Below are 18,106 nucleotides of genomic sequence, written 5' to 3' on the forward strand. Positions count from 1 at the left end.
GGAAGCAGAAGAAAGGAGGCAACCCAGACGGCACCTTTCTGGCCGGGATATCCGGAATCGAATCATCCGCCTGCGGCCTCAGTGAACACAACCCCAACTCCCCTTTCAACATTAGTCCCACACCTTACCTTCCCTCTATTACTCTGTTATTTTTGGCCGCGATGCTCAAATGAAAGCCATCAAAAAGCAAACTTTCTAATCCAACTTTACACATCGATCCATCCAACATGACATCAAGATATCAACTCATCACCCTTATGACTTCCCTTAGTGACTATCTTGTGTGTGCCTTTGCCTATCCTAGTGATGTCACCCAGTGCTACCCCAGTGGCTGCAGCATGGCTGGTGGAAGGCTGCTGTCAGTCAGTGGGGGACGCTGCAGATGGCCTTCCTGGTCGGCCTCGAGGAGCTGGTGGCTGGGAGTGGGAAATCGCATGGTGGTGTGTGCAATAAGAAAGGCACAAAGGTGGAGTTGTATTAAGGGAGGGCGGGAAAGGAAGAGGTGCATGCCAGAAGGAGGATAACATATGAGCACACCAGCAGCTTGTATCCTTTCTGCCCCGCTGTGGGCCAAGGGCTCAGTCATGCCCCTGCCAAGAATGGCCTGCGCCGACTCTTTGAAGCAGATGAGTTAAAGCTAGGAATGGGAGATGTCCTCGTGTTTGGCACAGATTGTTGGTAGGTGAGTGATTGGGGATTGAGTCGGCATTGGGCAGTGTGTGAGCCCAGTGGTGCAGTTGGTAGGAGAAGGCTTTTGAAGATGCATTCACTGACCTTGACCACTGGTCTGAGATCATGAAGCTTCTTTTGGGCACTGGAGCCAGGTCATGGGGGCAACACTGTTGTCAGTGACGGCCTCGGTGATCTGGTCCCACATCCTTCTTTCTGGAGAGCCTCCTGGCCCCTGTGGATAGAGGACCTCTCTTGCAGTGTTGACCCCTGACACAAAGCTGAAGTGCAATGTGAGAAAACCTGGGTGCCATTTCCCTGGCTTGTTGAGCCATTTGTGTTAGTGCTGAAGCACTTTTCCAATTTTTTATGTGGGGAAGGCATTTCAGCTTTAAGAACTGAAGATTCCCATTTGGGAATTCTTTTTAATGTTAATTATTTTTTGTCAAAAGGCAGTTGAGCTGTAAGGGCTAAAAACTGTCTATTTTTAAATGATTTTTATATTTTTTCATTTTAGAAGGCAGTACCCCTTTAAGGGACTAGCACTGCTTTCGAAAATGACAGCCTTGCTTTAAGAGAAGGCTGCTCGTGCTTCAATGACGCTGTGGCCATGCTACAATGGGGCCTCCTGCCTGGACTAACGGCATGAAAACGGCCTTGCACAGTAAGTTTAGCGCTGGGCTGATGTTAATTAGCCGCCAGCACCAATATCCCAGTCCTGCTAGTGCCATTATTTTCGGCAACCAGTGACTCTGGCCCACAGTGGCACCAGCAGGTTTTTACTGATCTCGAATTTATAGGCCTTTTGTCTTTGCTTATATGTTGTTAGATACAGATCCTAAATTTCTCCAAATATTTTCAGCTCCAGTTTGTTCTGACGATAATTCAGACTAGTTTTGGTGTTATCTGGCCGTGTGGATTTCCAAGTGGCTGGCTGTATTTCCAGATTGGCTACATGATCTCTCTGATTATCCTCTTCACTAATTTTTATATTCAGGTAAGTGCTAGCATTAGGCAGTTGTTTAAGTAATCTGCTCTCATTGCTTCTTATTTGTGTGTTCTGTGTAATACATACCATTTAGTACTTTCAATTTTATTTGAAAATCCCTTTGTAGGGCATGTGTATGGAAGCACAGCTGTCAAGCGTTCGTGACTTTTTTTAATCAAAGCGGCCTGTTATCTAGGTGCTTGACTGATATTGGGCTATTTTGGAGGACATTTTCTGCATAGTTTTCCTCCACTGTGTATCCATTACCACATTCCAATCTGCACCAACTGAGAAATAAACTATCTAATCAACTCTATTTATTCCAACTTATCACTTTAACTAGTAAATAATAAGCCACTTAACAAAATCACAAGCAAATTGAGGCTAAGTAAAGCCATTTGATCCATTTTTCTGAAAGGATTCCAGGGTTTTCACCTCTATTCCGCTTTCCAGGAGTCTATTCCATGCGTTGATGACTTTTTGTGTCAATAACAACTTTCTGATATCGATCCTAAATTTGCCTTTTACTGGTTGAACTTATGTTTCCTTGTGCTACTCTCACAATGTAATTTAAAGTAATTTTGTGGAATTACCTTGTCCATTCTGTTAACTGTTATAAGTACCTCGATAAGATCAACTCTCGAGCATGTTCTCCTGATACTGAAAAGCCCAGGTTTCTCCAATCTTTTCTCATAGCTCAGATATTTGACACTAGAGATCAATTTTATGGCTCTTTTCTGCACTGCCTCCAACCATTGAAGAGCAACCTGATATCAGTTCTTTGTGTCTTGGTGCACATAGTGCTCAAGGTACTGTCTGACGAGAGCACTATGTGCTGTTTGAGCATGGCTTGCTCTAACTTCTATTCTGTTGTTCTGGCGATATACATTCTCTTGGTTTTGCTGATTGCTGCTTGTCATTGATTGAACATTTTGAGCATCAAGTCTACTAAACAACCTATGTCTCTTTCATCTTTAGCTTCAACATCCTTCATGGAGTATATGTGCCGACCATTATTGCTTCCTATGAGCAGTACTTAGCAGCACCGAGTCCATTCCTATCCCTAGCATCTGTCTGAGGCCGAACCAGACATCATATTTGACCCTTAATATAATGTCCTGCCACATATTCGCGGCATAACTAAAACCGCCTATTTCCACCTCCGTAACATTGCCCATCTCTGCCCCTGCCTCAGCTCATCTGCTGAAACCATCATCCATGCCTTTGTTACCTCTAGACATGACTATTCCAACGCATGCCTAGCTGGCCTCCCACATTCTACACTACGTAAACTTAAGGTCATCCAAAACTCGGCTGCCCGTGTCCTAACTCACACCAAATCCCGATCACCCATCACCCCTGTGCTCGCTGACCTACATTAGCTCCCGGTTAAGCAAGACTTCAATTTCAAAATTCTCATCCTTGTTTACAAATCCCTCCATGTCCTCGCCCCTCCCTATCTCTGTAATCTCCTTCAGCCTCACAACCGCCCGAGATATCTGCGCTCCTCTAATTCTGTCCTCTTGAGCATCCCTGATTATAACTGCACAACCATCAGTAGCCGTGCCTTTAGCTGCTTGGGCCCTAAGCTCTGGAACTCCCTCAGTAATCCTCTCTACCTTTCTACCTCTTTTTCCTCCTTTAAAAAGCTTATTAAAACCTACCTCTTTGACCAAGCTTTTGGTAATCTGCCATAATTTCTTTTTATGTCGCTCGGTGTCAAATTGATATTTTTATCTTACAACACTCCTGTGAAATACCTTGGGATGTTTTACTATGTTAAAGGTGTTGTTGTTGTAGTTGTACTTTACAGCTGTTTCCGTCTGCTATTGTTCTCCCACTTAAATATTTTGTGCAACATGTTATTTCATTTCTGATCATCGAATAGAATCATAGAAATTTACGGCACAGAAGGAGGTCATCCGGCCCATCGTGTCTGTGCTGACCGAAAAAGAGCTATCCAGCCTAATTCCACTTTCTAGCTCTTGGTCCGTAGCCCTGAAGGCTACAGCACTTCAAGTGCATATCTAAATACTTTTTCAATGTGGTGAGGGTTCTGACCTCCACCACGTTCTGGGTGAAAAATGTTCTCAACTCCCCTCTAATCCTTCTACAAGTTACTTTAACTCCATGTCCCCTAGGTCCTTCCTATCCACTCTATCTAGACCCCTCATAATATCCACTATAAACCCACTCACTCCCACAGCTACCTGGACTACACTTTCTGCCCCCCCCCCCACCCCGCATCCTGTAAGGACTCCATTCCATTTTCCCAGTTTCTCCGTCTCCGTCGCATCTGCTCTGATGACGCCACCTTTCACACTAGTGCCTCTGACATGTCTTCCTTTTTCCTTAACCGCGGATTCCCCTCCACCGTGATTAACATGGCCCTCGACCATGTCTGTTCTATTTCCCGCACCTCTGCTCTCACCCCTTCCCCACCCTCACAGAATCATGACAGGGCTCCCCTTGTCCTCACCTTTCACCCCACCAGCCTCCACATTCAATGGATCATCCTCCGCCATTTCCGCCACCTCCAGCTTGATCCCACCACCAATCACATCTTCCCCTCCCCTCTCAGCATTCCGAAGGGACCGCTCCCTCCGTGACACCCTGGTCCATTCCGCAGTCACCCCCAGCACCCCCCTCCCCTTCCCACGGCACCTTCCCGTGCAAGCACAGGAGATGCAACACCTGCCCTTTTACCTCCTCCCTTCCCACTATCCAGGGCCCCAAATACTCCTTTCAGATGAAACAGCGATTTACTTGTACTTCTCTCAATTTAGTATACTGTATTCACTGCTCACGATGTGGTCTACTCTACATTGGGGAGATCAAGCATAGATTGGGTTGACCGCTTTGCGGAGCATCTCCGTTCAGTCCGTAAGTGTGACCCTGAGCTTCCAGTCGCCTGTCACTTTAATTCTCCACTCCACTCCCACTCTGACCTCTCTGTCCTCGGACTCCTACACTGTTCCAATGAAGCTCAACGCAAGCTCAAGGGACAACACCTCATCATTTCGTTTAGGCATTTTGCAGCCTTCTGGACTCAACATTGAGTTCAACAATTTCAGAGTGTAGTCACTGCCAATCTTTGGCTCCCTTTCCCCCTCAGAGCCTGTTTCCTTTTTCCTCCTTGTCTATAATGGAGCTGGTCATTATCCCGCCATTCACACCCTATCTGGACTAATGTTTTTCTAACTCCTGGCATTCCCATTTGAATTTGAACCATCATCCCTTTTGTCTCTCCTATCTCTCTTGTCTTCCAACCTATCACAGACCATCCCTGTTGTTCTTTCTTCCCCTCCCCCTTTCAGTGTCTGTTAAGAATCTGTTCTTTCCGAACACTCTCCAGTTCTGACGAAGGGTCATCGACCCGAAACGTCAACTCTACAGATGCTGCCTGACCTGCTGAGATTTCCAGCATTTTCTGTTTTTATTCGAGATTCCAGTATCCGCAGTATTTTGCTTTTGCCCCTCATAATTTTATACACCTCAGTCAAATCTCCCCTCAGCCTCCTCTGTTCCAAAGAAAACAACCCCAGCCTATCCAGTCTTTCCTCACAGCTCCTTTGATTCCACTGCCCTTCCTACTTTGGTATCATCTGCAAATTTGACCAATTTGTATTGGGTTTCCGAATCTAAATCAGTGTTGTAAATTATAGACTGTAGTGGTTCCAATACTGAGCCCTGGGGCACTCCACTTGGTATTCCCTTCCACTGTAACATTAACAACAAGTACTTTTTTCCTGTCCTTAAGCCAATTTCTTATCCATTCCAAAGATTTACCCTGGATCTTAACAGCTTTGAGTTTAACTAACAGCCTTCCATGCAGAATTTTGTCAAAGGCTTTTTTGCAAGTCGAGGGACATCAGGTCGTAGGCAATGTTCCCTCTAATTTTTTTTTGTGCGCTGTCCCTTTAAATTTGCTGTGGGGCCGTGTCTTTTCCAGTGACAACAGCTGGTGAGCAGCCTGCATGGGACCTCCCGATTAGTGCGCGACCATGCACCTAAGGGGGAATGTTGGTCATGGGGCTCTTCGGCCCACTTGGGGATGTCACTTCATCAAACAAGTCAGAGCAGTGAGTAATGCAGAATCTTCCCCTTCAGAATCCATCCCACTTCACACAGGCAGTAAGCAGCAGAAAACGGCATCAGGACCTACTGCAGAAACACAATGCGGCCGAAATTCAGGGTCCGAATAAGGCCCCGTTACCGCCGTTTTTCGGCAGCCATGCGGTGGAATCGACCCAAATTCAGCTCGGGGATTTTTCAGCCTGTCCCCACTTCCGCCCCGCTGTGGCCGCCCGCCGCAAGCGCGTCATCAAAGTGCGCACCGCAGCTATCCCGCACCTCCAGAACACTCCGCCACAAATTCACGGTAAAAAAAAATCGCCCACCCGCCGCGCGGTGCTCCCGACAGCTTTTTCTGTCGGTGCACCTTATCCTCTATGTGTGCGGCCTGGCAGCGCGGCGGCCCTTCGAGGGGAAGGCGCGGCCGCCATGTTTTTAATTTTGCTGGCCGACTTCCTGATCGGCCGGCCAATTATTGCCCCCAGGTTCGGCCGGGCCGCCAAGGGGCAGCCTGGCACTTTTTCTCGGGTGCCAGGCCGCTGGCCCAGCCGAAACCCTCCCTGGAGGCCTCGTGGCCAAAGCTAAAAAAATCTCCGATTCGATGTGACAGCCGCGGAAACTCGATCCTGCCCCAACTTCCGCCCCTCAGCAGGACTTACCACTGCACTTCCGCCCCCATTATGATCGACTTCCGGTCCAACACTGAAAAAACTTCAAAGTGTAGAAAATAGCTCAGAAGGCAGCCTCATTGCTCCCGGCGGTAAAACCAGGTATAAAACCTTTGGTGTGCCAGCTTTCTGGCGTGCCTGAATCTCGGCCCCAATGCCTTCAAAGCTTCTTGTCAAATTGTTTTGGAAATTGCAGTATTTACTCGTGGGCCATGTCCTTGTTAAGCCGTGTGGCCACGCAGCAACCTGGAGGTTTGACGTTTGCCGGCTTCACAATGGAAAACTGCGTATGCGCGAAAATTTTATTGGGCTACGGCAGGCAAAAACAAACGAGAGGGAACATTGCTTCTAGGTATTGGGACATTTTTTTACCATACAGGCCCATTGATAAGATAAATGATGCGTTAAAAAGTTACATGCGCAGGTCATGATTATTAAAATCACATCTGCCCTGAACTTCTATGGGTGTTCTCCCAGTCTCCCACCGTAACTGAAAGCCCCAAGAAACGCAACATAGCCCAGTTATGCTGGTCCCTACCGCTTTCTTTGGCAGTTAAGTCAGTGTTACAGCGGGAGAGCAGAAGATCCCCTGAATGATTTCACAGCCATAATGGCATGCAATGCATAGCATGGCAAAGAATCCTGGGCCAGGAGGGATCCAGGAGTTAAGTTCTAAAGTGTCATTTTAGGTGTACTTGTGGGGCAGGAGTGGTCCACCTGGACTCACACGGAAGCCTTGGGCCTCCTTTGCTACCCCCTTCTGATCATGCCCAGAGCCTTCCCCCCCCCCCCCCCCCCCCCCCCGCCTCCTCTGACTGCTGGACACCATTCCCATGGTGGCCTCCTGCTGCCAGGTGCCTATCCCTGCCTGCTGGCCAGGTAGTCAGGTGGGCAGGACTTTGCAGAGGTTTATTCAAACGAGACACTGCCGCTCAGAACCCTTCCCTGTAAAATTCGAGGCCTTCCGAGTTTCACTATGGAAGGCTCCACTTCCCCATGGTCCTGAGCCTATATATATATATAAAACTGTATAGTACTATATAAAATACAAAAGACTGGGGGAGGGTCAGCATTGTTCTTTGTGTGTTACTGGATTGCATACAAATACACCTTTATCTAAGGTCTGAAGCATTGCCTGTATACAAGATACTCATTCATTAGAATTGCCTACAAGTGGGCTCACTGTGCGTTGCTTTGCAAAAGAACCCACATTCATTTATTTTCTCTTTTGTGTTTGGACAATTTCAGACCTACAAGAAAAAGAGTGCTTTCAAAAGGAAAGACTGTCTAAATGGTTCTACAATAGCTGTGAATGGACACACAAATGGCCTCTCTACACAGATGGACCACTATTCAGCAAAGAAAACCCACTAAGATTCCAGGGCTGGAACCACGTTTTGTCAGCACACTAAGATTTTTGTGATGTTCGAAGGCAATTTCAAAAGTTACCAATGTGTTAACTATGTCCAGTCCTGCATTATATAGCCATATAGGGTAGGAATTTGGAACTGAATATTGTTGTGATCAATAGGGAAAATACATTTAGAGAAACTTCCTTATACAAAAAAAGTTAAGTCTTAGAAAGGTAGGGAAAATCATATCAACCCTATATAGATTAAAAAATGTTAGATTATTTCCTGAACTAGTGCAATGGACCCCAGTGTGAATCAGGTAAAATGTGGTTGATTTTAGTTTACAACACTGTTGTTGCCTTACTGCTTATTTGTGTGTTAGGTACTGTCTTGTATTCACTTTAATCTTAAACCATATTTATATGTTTCAACTGAAATGTAATTTGTCACAGGGTGTTGACCCACATGCCTTAGCTCTATCTAAAGTTGCAATGCTGCATAATTATTACGTTTTAAATGTTTCAAGAATCCTATACCTCTTTCTTGATTATAAATACTTGGCTTGCTGGTTTTAATAAAATAGGATATGGTTGTGTTGGAACCACAGTGTAGAAGCAGGTGATGGAGTGCTTCATAGATGTGTTTCACACCGTCAGTTCCTCTTTAGTGCAAATAACTATCCAACAATACAGGCCTGCTCAGCCTATCCATCCTCTTACTTTTACGGATTATGTTCGGTTTGATTGGATACTTCAGTGAAAGATCAACAATCAGAGACAAATCTTCTGTTTGCACTCTTGCTAGCAGACGCAGTTCCATATTCGTCCTTCTTCATTCTGTGTACATTGTACCTGCCTAAAACTCCAGTCGCTCTACTCAGGAATTTCCATAATTGTTGTTTGTCAAAGGCTTGATGCATTGAGGTAGTTTGCTCTGTTGTCACAGACGTTAGTTAAGCTGTAGTTTATCAGGTACCTGGACCAGGGACCGCCTACATTTGAGGAAGAGCTGAAAGCCAAGGCCCCTACACGGTGTTGAGGTAAAATCAGAAAATGCTGGAAATGCAAAGTAGCCCAACGAGGATCTGAAAGAGAAAGGTCAGTTACTGTTTCAAGTGCTGACTGACCTGCGTTGTATCTTCAACATTTTCTGTCTGTATTTCAGATTTCCAGCATTTATATATTGTTTTAAAGTCTGTGTGGTTGCGTTAAGCCGACACACACATCTGCTTATGTTACAGCGGCACTCACCTATACTGAGGTGTTGGCTGTGTGGCTGTGGGATATTTGCGGTGCACCATACAGGAAAAAAAGGTTATGAGGTAACTTATTTTGTTGTTACCAGGGTTGTGTGAGTGAGGTGAATTAAAGAATGGTACCTTAGTTGCTGTGGCCGGGTTATGCAGAGTACACATAGTGACACATAGGTCCCATTACTTCCAAAATGAAAATGATTACTGGGCAGATGCAGATGCTTATGCGGGGTATTGTGTGTGTGTGTGTGTGTGTGTGTGTGTGTGTGTGCAGCGGCACTGCTGGTTTATGGGGGAGCCGAGCCCCTGAAAGTGTGACCCTTTTCACCCAGTAGCGCACGTACTGAAAGTATTTGCCAGCGTGTGTCCTTCAGCCTTTGCGTGGGGTTTGACCTTGCATTGGTAAGCAGATAGAGAGCTTTCAGGGCGCATTGGATTCCGGGGCGTCAGCTTTTTAATTGAATGCTGTGGGTGGGTAGTGAAGAGAAGGTGGAATTGTGAAATCTGCTCTCAGTCCAGCAGCCCATATTTGCAGCACACGTTGAAAAGCTGACTTTGCCGTCTAAATTGTTTTATTTTAAAATGGCAGTGAAGGTTGGTGTTTATTAAGGCAGCTTAAAGGCTCTGTGAGGTATCCAGTGATTTTAAAGAATAACAGTTATGCAGCAGTGTTGCTTTAAATAACTCATGCAGTTACACATATGCCTTAAAAATAACTTGCAGAGTCCAAAGCTTTGCTGCAGGGTTGCCCGATGTGTTGGTGAACTCTGTGCAAAGAAATATCCATGCAGTTTCTAATTTGCATTAATCAGCAGTGTGATGACCCTAATTCTCTCTTGCATATTCGAATTAAATATTCGTTAATAGCTCGCAAGTCTCAAATGCTTCATTACATTAACAGATATTGTGATATACTTTTAAGCAAACAGTATATTCTTTATTACTAATGAGATAGTGTCATACCTAATGAAATATTATCCCTAACTACTTTTTAAAAATCCCCGATCTCTTTAAGTGGACACGTTATTTTTGGTGGTGTTGTTAACTGTGAATAATTCAGTGATTCTACCTGCGAATATCTCTTTGTAATTACTGCTCCTTGGCCAATCCATACAGCGAATGCATTTGGTTGATGAGGACCATCATCCAATTACCTTCCCCGTCACCATGGAACAGGGTTTACATACCCCACCTAAGGAATGCCGGTGTGTAAACATCAGTTGAGACCAAGACTAGAAGTTGCGTCTGTCATTTAATACCCAAAATAAAGCACAGCAGCTATGATTCCGTGTAAATTAATAGTGGACTTGCAAATTCAGTCAAAAAGACCCCACAAAGAACCCAATGTGCATTAATGAAGCTGTAATCTTTTTGATAAAGTTGAGTTTGTAGAAATGTATAATCGACATTCTCCTTGAATTTTAATCATCTGGATATAAAGTACTGAAACTGTACTTGAAAATCCCAATATTTCATCATCATCATAGGCAGTCCCTCAAAGCGAGGATGACTTGCTTCCACGCCAAAAAGGGATGAGTTCACAGGTGTTTCAATGAAGGACCTAATATTCCAGATCCCGAACTACATCTTGAAGGGTGGAAGATGCCTGTGCGTGGATTTTTTTAACGTGTGGTGGCCGTTGCACACCAGCCACCACACGGGCTTGACAGAGCTAGGTCTTGGTCCAGTGGCAAGGATTAACCAAGACGACTGGAGACCAGCTCTGCTGCACGGACCGAGTGCGCACACATGTCGTAGTGTGGGCTGGCCTGTGCTGCCCCTGGGCCCTGAACTCACGCCTCTCCTGGGCCCCCGGTCACTTCCATCTACAAACTCTTGCGTTCCTTCGCCCCGCCTGCTGTGCCTGCCCGCACTGCAATATTTATCCCTCAATCAACATCACTAAAACAGATTATCTGGTCATTATCACATTGCTGTTTGTGGGAGTTTGCTGTGCGCAAATTGGCTGCCATTTTTCCTACATTACAACAGTGGCTACACTCCAAAAGTACTTCATTGGCTGTAAAGTGCTTTGGGATGTCCGGCGGTCACAAAAGACGCTACATAAATCCAAGTCATTTCTTTATAGTCAATCAACCTATTCACTTTGTGGAAAAATCCTGAAAAGTACTGGTTTGATCAGGTGACAGTATCTTTTACTGGCCTTACAACAGGAGAGTAGCCAATGTACATTTTCCAACTCCACTTTTAAAGATTATAATGGGAGCAAAATGTTTGAATATAGAGTTATCAAATTTAGAATCACAAAATAAAAAACAGGGTCTCCTACACATGTAGGGTTTGTAATTGTTTTAACTGCTGCATAACCAAGAAAAGAATCCTGACGGAGAATGTTTACACAGTGCGATGCTAAACAAGAAAGCACAGACAAACAACTCGAAACATGCAGTATCGAAGAACAGTATCTTTCGCTGAGCCAGATTATGTGACCATCGTGGAGACTGGCTGGAACTGCTGAAACACTGTCTTTTTTTCAGTTTTAGTGGAGAGTAAATGCCAAGGGTTCTTCAAAACTTTACACTGCTTTCCCTAATTTATCTCAAGAGAAAAGTAACTATAGGTTTGTAGGATTTAATCGAAGGCTGCATACACTACACATTCTAAGCAAAGCTGTTCTGGTCATCTTAATTAAGTGTGACAAACTGTATCCCTTTTTCTCATATAGGCACTGAATTTTTCAGTTAATGCTGCTCTCAAATGTCAAATCACATTTTTGTTTTGTTAAGCATTAATCATGTGTGTGCTGGTTTAACCTGTGTCTGAGCAACTTGTACATTCATCAGTTGTAACGTCTGCAGATGGACTCGAAATTCACAGAATTAAAATCTTTACTAAACTTGTACCGTTGTCCTCGTCTATTTATAATTCAGCGATGTGCATAACACACATTCAAGGATGGTTTGCTGCCACTTAGATGTGTTTCTGTTAACACATACTGAGCCAGATAGTATTATTTATTTACCGACCTCTTAGCACAGTGCTGCTGATAGCAGTCCTGACTTCAGTGAGAGTGTTGTACAATAAATAAGGTTTATTTTAAGAGACACTGAGTTTTCTGTATCCCTTCCAGAGGCAGCACGGCTGCCAGAAGCAAAGATAATCCGGCTGCTATTTTTTCTGGCCAAAGTGGGCTTTTCATTCAGCTATCGAGGAGATTTGGCAACCAGAAATAAGTATCAAATCACAACCTTCAGACAGCTGGTCGTGTAACGGTTTCCATTAGAATGGCTACTACTGGTGTGTGTAAAAAGTTGGAGAATAACGATAATACTCAACCGTTCTTCCAGGTCTACAAAGCAGAATAGGAACACGTGCGCTTAGTCCTGGGTCCAAGAGACCTCTTCAAGTACGGCTGGCTTTGCGATACACTGGCATGATGCTTTAGTGGTTTAATGTGTGCCTGTTTATCAGTGGAAAGAAGACCAACGCATGATGAGCAGGATGGTGGTACTCGACCTGAGATTGGGTCAAGCCTTTGGCCCCGATATTGACAGAGAGGCGCGTGTGGGGGGCTCTGGGCAGGAATCAGGAAGTACAGGTTTCCTGGGCAAATATTAACTGCAGGGTGTCTTCTGCAGGTTCCCCACCCTACAGCCAGCCCGATTGACAGGCTGCTTGCCTATCGGCACAAGGCCGCAGCGGAGGAGAAGAGAGCAGGTTGGGGAAGTGGTGATGGCAGGGGAGGGGGATGGTGGTCGGGGGGGTGGTGGTCTTGTGGTCAGGGGGGCGGTTGTGTCGGGGGAAGAGATCGCGGGGAGAGTGTGGAGGTGGGGGGAGATCGTGAGAGGAGTGGGGGGAGTGTGGGGAGAGTATGGAGGTGGGGGGGGATCGCGAGGAAAGTGTGGAGGTGGGGGGGGGGGATCGCGAGGGGAGTGTGGGGAGAGATCGTGGGAGGGGATCGCAGGGAGGAAATCGGGGAGTTGCCGATCATGGAGCTAGAAGCAGGTAGGCTTGGTGGGCCTGGAGGAAACGCTCCTCCTCCTGGCCCACAAACAGTGCTGTACAGGCACTTACCTGATGGATCCAGCCCTTCGCGCTTCCTTTTACCTGCTGGGTTTCCTGAGATCCGGGAAACTGAGCCGAAATGAGTTAAAATTAAAAAACATGTATAAATAGAGGCACGCTGCCTCCTTAAAAGCTTTTACCGACCTGATTTGTTACCTGCCGACCCCACCTGGCCTCACCTCTGTTAAAAGCAGAAAAGGGTGGGTTGGGGCCGGGTTTGCAATTTTGAAAATTTTAACTTCTCACCCACCCATTCTTGGGAGTTACAATTACCCCTTTGGCTTCACCCTCCCCATCTCCCTCGATGCTGTCATTGGTTACTGGTGACCAGGATGGTCTCAAAGGGAATCAAGGGCTTGTCATTTCCAGGCTCTTTTCTACTTCAGATCTGTTCCCTTTTCTAATGTTCCAACTTGTCCTACAAGCAGAGGAGTAGACTTGAAGACCTAGAAATTCAATGGCTCAGACGCCTGCAGGCGTTAAATGGGCACCAAAGCCTCCAATATGGCAAGCAGAAAATGTGTGCTCATTCCAAGGCGGAAGTGCACCACCCGCCATATTGGTATAGGCAAATATAGTCTGAAACAGGCCTTGTTGGGTTTCAGGATAATCCTTATCCCTCCCTTATGTCATAGACTCAAGAAATAGCGAGATGTATGATTAATTATCTTTATTAATGAACAAACTAATGAAGCCATTACATGCAGTTGCTCATCAGACCTGTACCATCATTACTCACAAACAAAGAACTCATTGGGACCTGTAAGCAATGTCGCCTTGACTGCTCACGCTAGCCCTAGACAAGACTAGGTAAAGTTCCTAATGTATGCTACCTTTATAGGATTAACTACGCCAGTTAAACGTAAACGCTTTCTGACTGCGTGCGGTTAGTGCGTGTGGTTGATACGTCATCACGTTGAACAATACAACAACCCTTCTTCCCCATGTGCGCATGCTCACCAGTTCAACGATCTGGTTATTGTTCTCTGAACATTCTCCATCCATGAGTGACCACATCTATTTATAATGGCCTTTATATCCTTATCTCTCTCATATTTATTTCATAAAGAGGTACAGAGACCCATTATTCCATCATGCTCCCTGTTCCCCAGACACCCTAGCAGCAGTTCACTTACAAAGATTCCGTTTTTTGCATCTTCCCACGCCTCGCCGCTTATCTATGCAGCTCTTTATGTTCGGAGGCTGATTTAATTCCATTAACTCTTACTACTACTATAATCCTGCCTGATATGATGCTGGCTATTCTACCCAGCATACCTACTCTTACAGGCCTAATGCCTCTTTGAGGTTCCCTGTGCAAAATTGGGTTACCCTAAACATAGCAGGCTGACTCTGTTCAGGAAAACGTACTTAATGCAGCCTAACCAGCGGATCCAGAATGGACCGCTGCAGGCTGCCAGCAAAACAGCTTGGGGGAGAAGTTCGGTTGTGCCTCTGTTGCGGTGTTAATCCAGGTGGAGCGGTATTTTTAGCACCTTGAAAAAGTTTGCGCCTCCCGCCCATAAATTCGTCAAATCGGTCCAAGAGCTGATAGGGGCAATAAATCAGCCGTTACACACCAGAGCTGGGGGGGGTGCGATAACGAAAGTTTAGTCGGTACATTTTGCAGACCCATTGCACATGAGTGGAACTCCGAATCAGATCCCAGGAAAAGTCAAGTCTTAAAGGCGCGGCATAGTAATGCATCCATTAAAGTTATCAAAATCACTTGTTTTCAAATTAGACTGTTATGTCTGTCTGGAGCTGCAAACTCAAGAGACTCACGCACTGTGTAAAAGTTGCACTGACTGTGACCTCTGAGAAAGCGCCTCCTCATCCCTTTAAATAGCCACCAGTTAACGGCGCTGCAAGCCTGTACCGACTGTTTTTCCAGATGTTCTTGGCGCCGCTAAATGAGGTGGCCGCACCTAATTTACCGACCGGGTCGCAGGTGTAGGTGTTGCACCAGGACTGACGTCAGGATCGCACCGATCGCCAGACGCTACAGCTTCGCGCCCCCGGTCAGCCTCTAATGAATTTTCGGTCGGGACGCTAAAAGCTGCACTCCCGGTCGGTAACCTCTTACGCTCTCATTAACGCCCCTTCTGACAACCGAAAATCCAGCCCCTTGTTTTAAAAAAAAAGATGTACTTGAATATGGAGGTCCGTCACAGACCCCCACCCCCAGACCAATGTCGGCTCCCAGTTTCCTCCATCCCCGATCGATTTGCCTTCCCCTTTAAGCTGGTGACATAATGGCCGAAAATTCCAGTTCTCTTTGTCAGCAAGCTGCCTAGGGATGCCTGGCGATGCCGAACAGGTGTCAGTTAAATGAGGCCTGAGGCCCAATATCAGGTGTGCCTCGGGCCGATCTGTTCAGGCGCAGAAATCGTTGCCTGCTCCCAGTTCCTGCCAGCAGGCCTTTGCGAATGATGTTCTCGGCTGCAACGTTACAAATTTAGGGAGCACATACTGTGGCAGATATTTCCCTAACCTGCAGCCCATCCTTGTGTTATTGAATATATATGCAGCTAGCCTGCATTTGGAAGGATTTGCTGTACGAGGTCCCTTTACGATCTCACTGTGCCAAACATTTCAGTTCTAAGTTTGTATTTATGCATGGGAAGTTGGCTGTTTATCTCCTGGCAGTACTACATAGTTGTATGAATGTATTGGATGGGGGAGTAGTACATTAGTAAGAGGTTATGAGAAAACATTTTACGGTGGCCTGCATTTTTATGGGCCTAGAAAGCTGTTCCAGAACCTTACAGTAGCAACTTTCTTGCCCTGGGAGTTGTAGACAGTATTCGCCTGGTTTTCTACCACTTGCAAGGTTTTTCTGTAGAAGGCACTCTTCTGTGCCAGAGACAATAGCCTTCACTTCCTGGATCATCAGCTCCAACATTACATCATCGTATCTAGCAGTGTGTGAATGGGGAACCTCCATTTTGCAGGAATTTAGCAAACCCCTTCCATGCTATTTATAAGATTTACAGGGACGATACCAGAAATGTAAGGGTATACAAAGGATGAACAGGCTGGGTCTCTTTTCTCTTGAAAAAAGAAGGCTGAGGGGTGACCTAATAGAGGTCTTTAAAATTATGAAAGGTTTTGATAGAGTGGATACAGAGAGAATGTTTGCACTTGTGGGGAAGAACATAACTAGAGGCCATCAATATAAGATAGTCACCAAGAAATCCAATAGGGAATTCAAAAGAAACTTATTTAGCCAAAGAGTGGTGAGAATGTGGAACTCACTACCACAGGGAGTGGTTGAAGCGAATAGTATAGGTGCATTTCAGGGGAGGCTAGACAAGTATATGAGGAAGAAGGGAATAGAGGGTTATGTTGATAGATTTAGATGAGGAAAGACGGGAGGAGGCTCGAGCGGAGCATAAATGCCGGCATGGACTGGTTGGGCCGAACGGCCTGTTTCTGTGCCGTATATCCTATGTAATCCTGTGCTATCTGAGGTTACAACACAGCTGTTTAAATCGCCGCTCAAGTCATTTAGTGATCCTCGGCCTGTTTAAGTAGGGCACATGCCCTATTGGCCAGCCTACTGTGCGAGGAGGAGCTCGAGTGACAAATGGACGCTATCAAATCCCAGATATCAGAGATAAAGGTCTAATTCTGTCTTCCTTATTAGTGTACGCTGAAAAACTTTTTAAAGTGCCCCTTGAAACACTGTGGCAAATTGGACTAGATTCTGCCAGTGGTGCCCAAGCCCTGATGGTGTCGGATACAAGACAGAAAATCTTCAGTTGTCCTCGAAAAGCCAGTAGCTACCCTGACGAGCTGCTGCCTGGCTGTATTTTCAGCCCTCAGCCAATAGCCTTTATGGCCAGATTCCCTGCACACATTATCCACATGTAGAGAGCCTATTTAAATGTAGGGGAGGAACAGGACTGAGAAAAGAAATTAGCAAGGCCAGCTCCCCCTGCTGCTAGCATGCTGCACCTGCAGCATGAGCGAGCATAGCCTCAGTTTTGCCGATCTTACGAAATGAGAGCTTTCTATGTGCCATGCCACCTCCCCGTAAATTTTTGAGACAATCACCAGCTTGCGAATGCATATTTGCATCCAGTTATCCTGATTGATTTTTGGGGGATGACCTGTTTCCCTTTACAATATTCCAGAAGAGGCGAGGGCCCAGAGGTAGCACAGGCCAGCCCACACTGTGATCTATGGACAGTAGGAGTATGTGTGCGCACTAGACCCGTGCAGCAGAGCTTGGTCTCCAGTCATCTTGGTTAACCCTTGCCACTGGACCAAGACCTAGCTCTGTCAAGCCCGTGTGGTGGCTGGTATGCAACGGCCACCACACGTTAAAATAATCCACGTACAGGCATCTTCCATCCTTCAATATGTAGTTCGGGACCTGGAATGTCAGGTCCCTCATTGAAACACCTGTGAACTCATCCCTTTTTGGTGTGGAAGTGGGTCATCCTCGATACGAGGGACTGCCTAACACTGCTAATACTACTCATGTATTTGACTACCCGGTACGAGCAAGGCTCCAGGGCCCAAATTCCCAGTATCGCTTCTCTCACCAGTTCAGTCTCTCGTATTTCTTTTTAATGTAGTTCCACTCCTTCCTATTAATGAAGTCTAGTGCCCAGCTGTTCCCAGAGTGCTTACAAAGTTGACCCAAAGAATGGAGGAGTGCCAGAGAGTCATGGGGTGACTTGTTCTTTTTACTCTCCTTCACTCCACATTAGAACATAAGTGTTATATATGCAAGCACTTTAGTAATGACTCCAGGAGGTAGGGTATTGTACTTGAACTGTAGTGACCATAGTCCATTTATTGTAGCTCCCTGAGTGAGGACACAATGAGGTGAGCTCCCTTTTATACTTGGTTACCTGCAGTGTGCAGGTGACCCTTAGGTCTCCACCAGTAGCACCCTCTGGTGGTACAGATATGATGTATACAGTGTGAAGATACATTCAGTGGTCTAATGTTACAGTACATACATTATACATACACAACGACACTCCCCCCTAAGTCTTGTGCCAGTGGCTTTTGCACTGTGTGCTCTGGCCCTCGACTTGAGTGCCCAAAGCCCTTGCACTTT

At 45.9% G+C, this 18,106-nt stretch overlaps 1 protein-coding gene across 2 annotated transcripts in view; it reads left to right on the top strand.

Annotated features, from left to right (window-relative positions):
- Positions 1-11,864, top strand: part of elovl5 (ELOVL fatty acid elongase 5) — a 148,375-nt gene extending 136,511 nt beyond the window's left edge. For both annotated transcript variants that reach the window (XM_070884896.1, XM_070884897.1), the window contains exons 7-8: positions 1,532-1,666; positions 7,648-11,864. In XM_070884896.1, the coding sequence (XP_070740997.1) occupies positions 1,532-1,666; positions 7,648-7,773 (261 nt within the window). In that variant the 3' untranslated portion in view covers positions 7,774-11,864. The remainder of the gene's footprint in view (positions 1-1,531; positions 1,667-7,647) is intronic.
- Positions 11,865-18,106: the final 6,242 nt, after the last annotated feature.

Source organism: Pristiophorus japonicus, chromosome 7 (assembly GCF_044704955.1).
Source record: "Pristiophorus japonicus isolate sPriJap1 chromosome 7, sPriJap1.hap1, whole genome shotgun sequence".
In the NCBI taxonomy this organism is placed as follows: Eukaryota; Metazoa; Chordata; class Chondrichthyes; family Pristiophoridae; genus Pristiophorus; species Pristiophorus japonicus.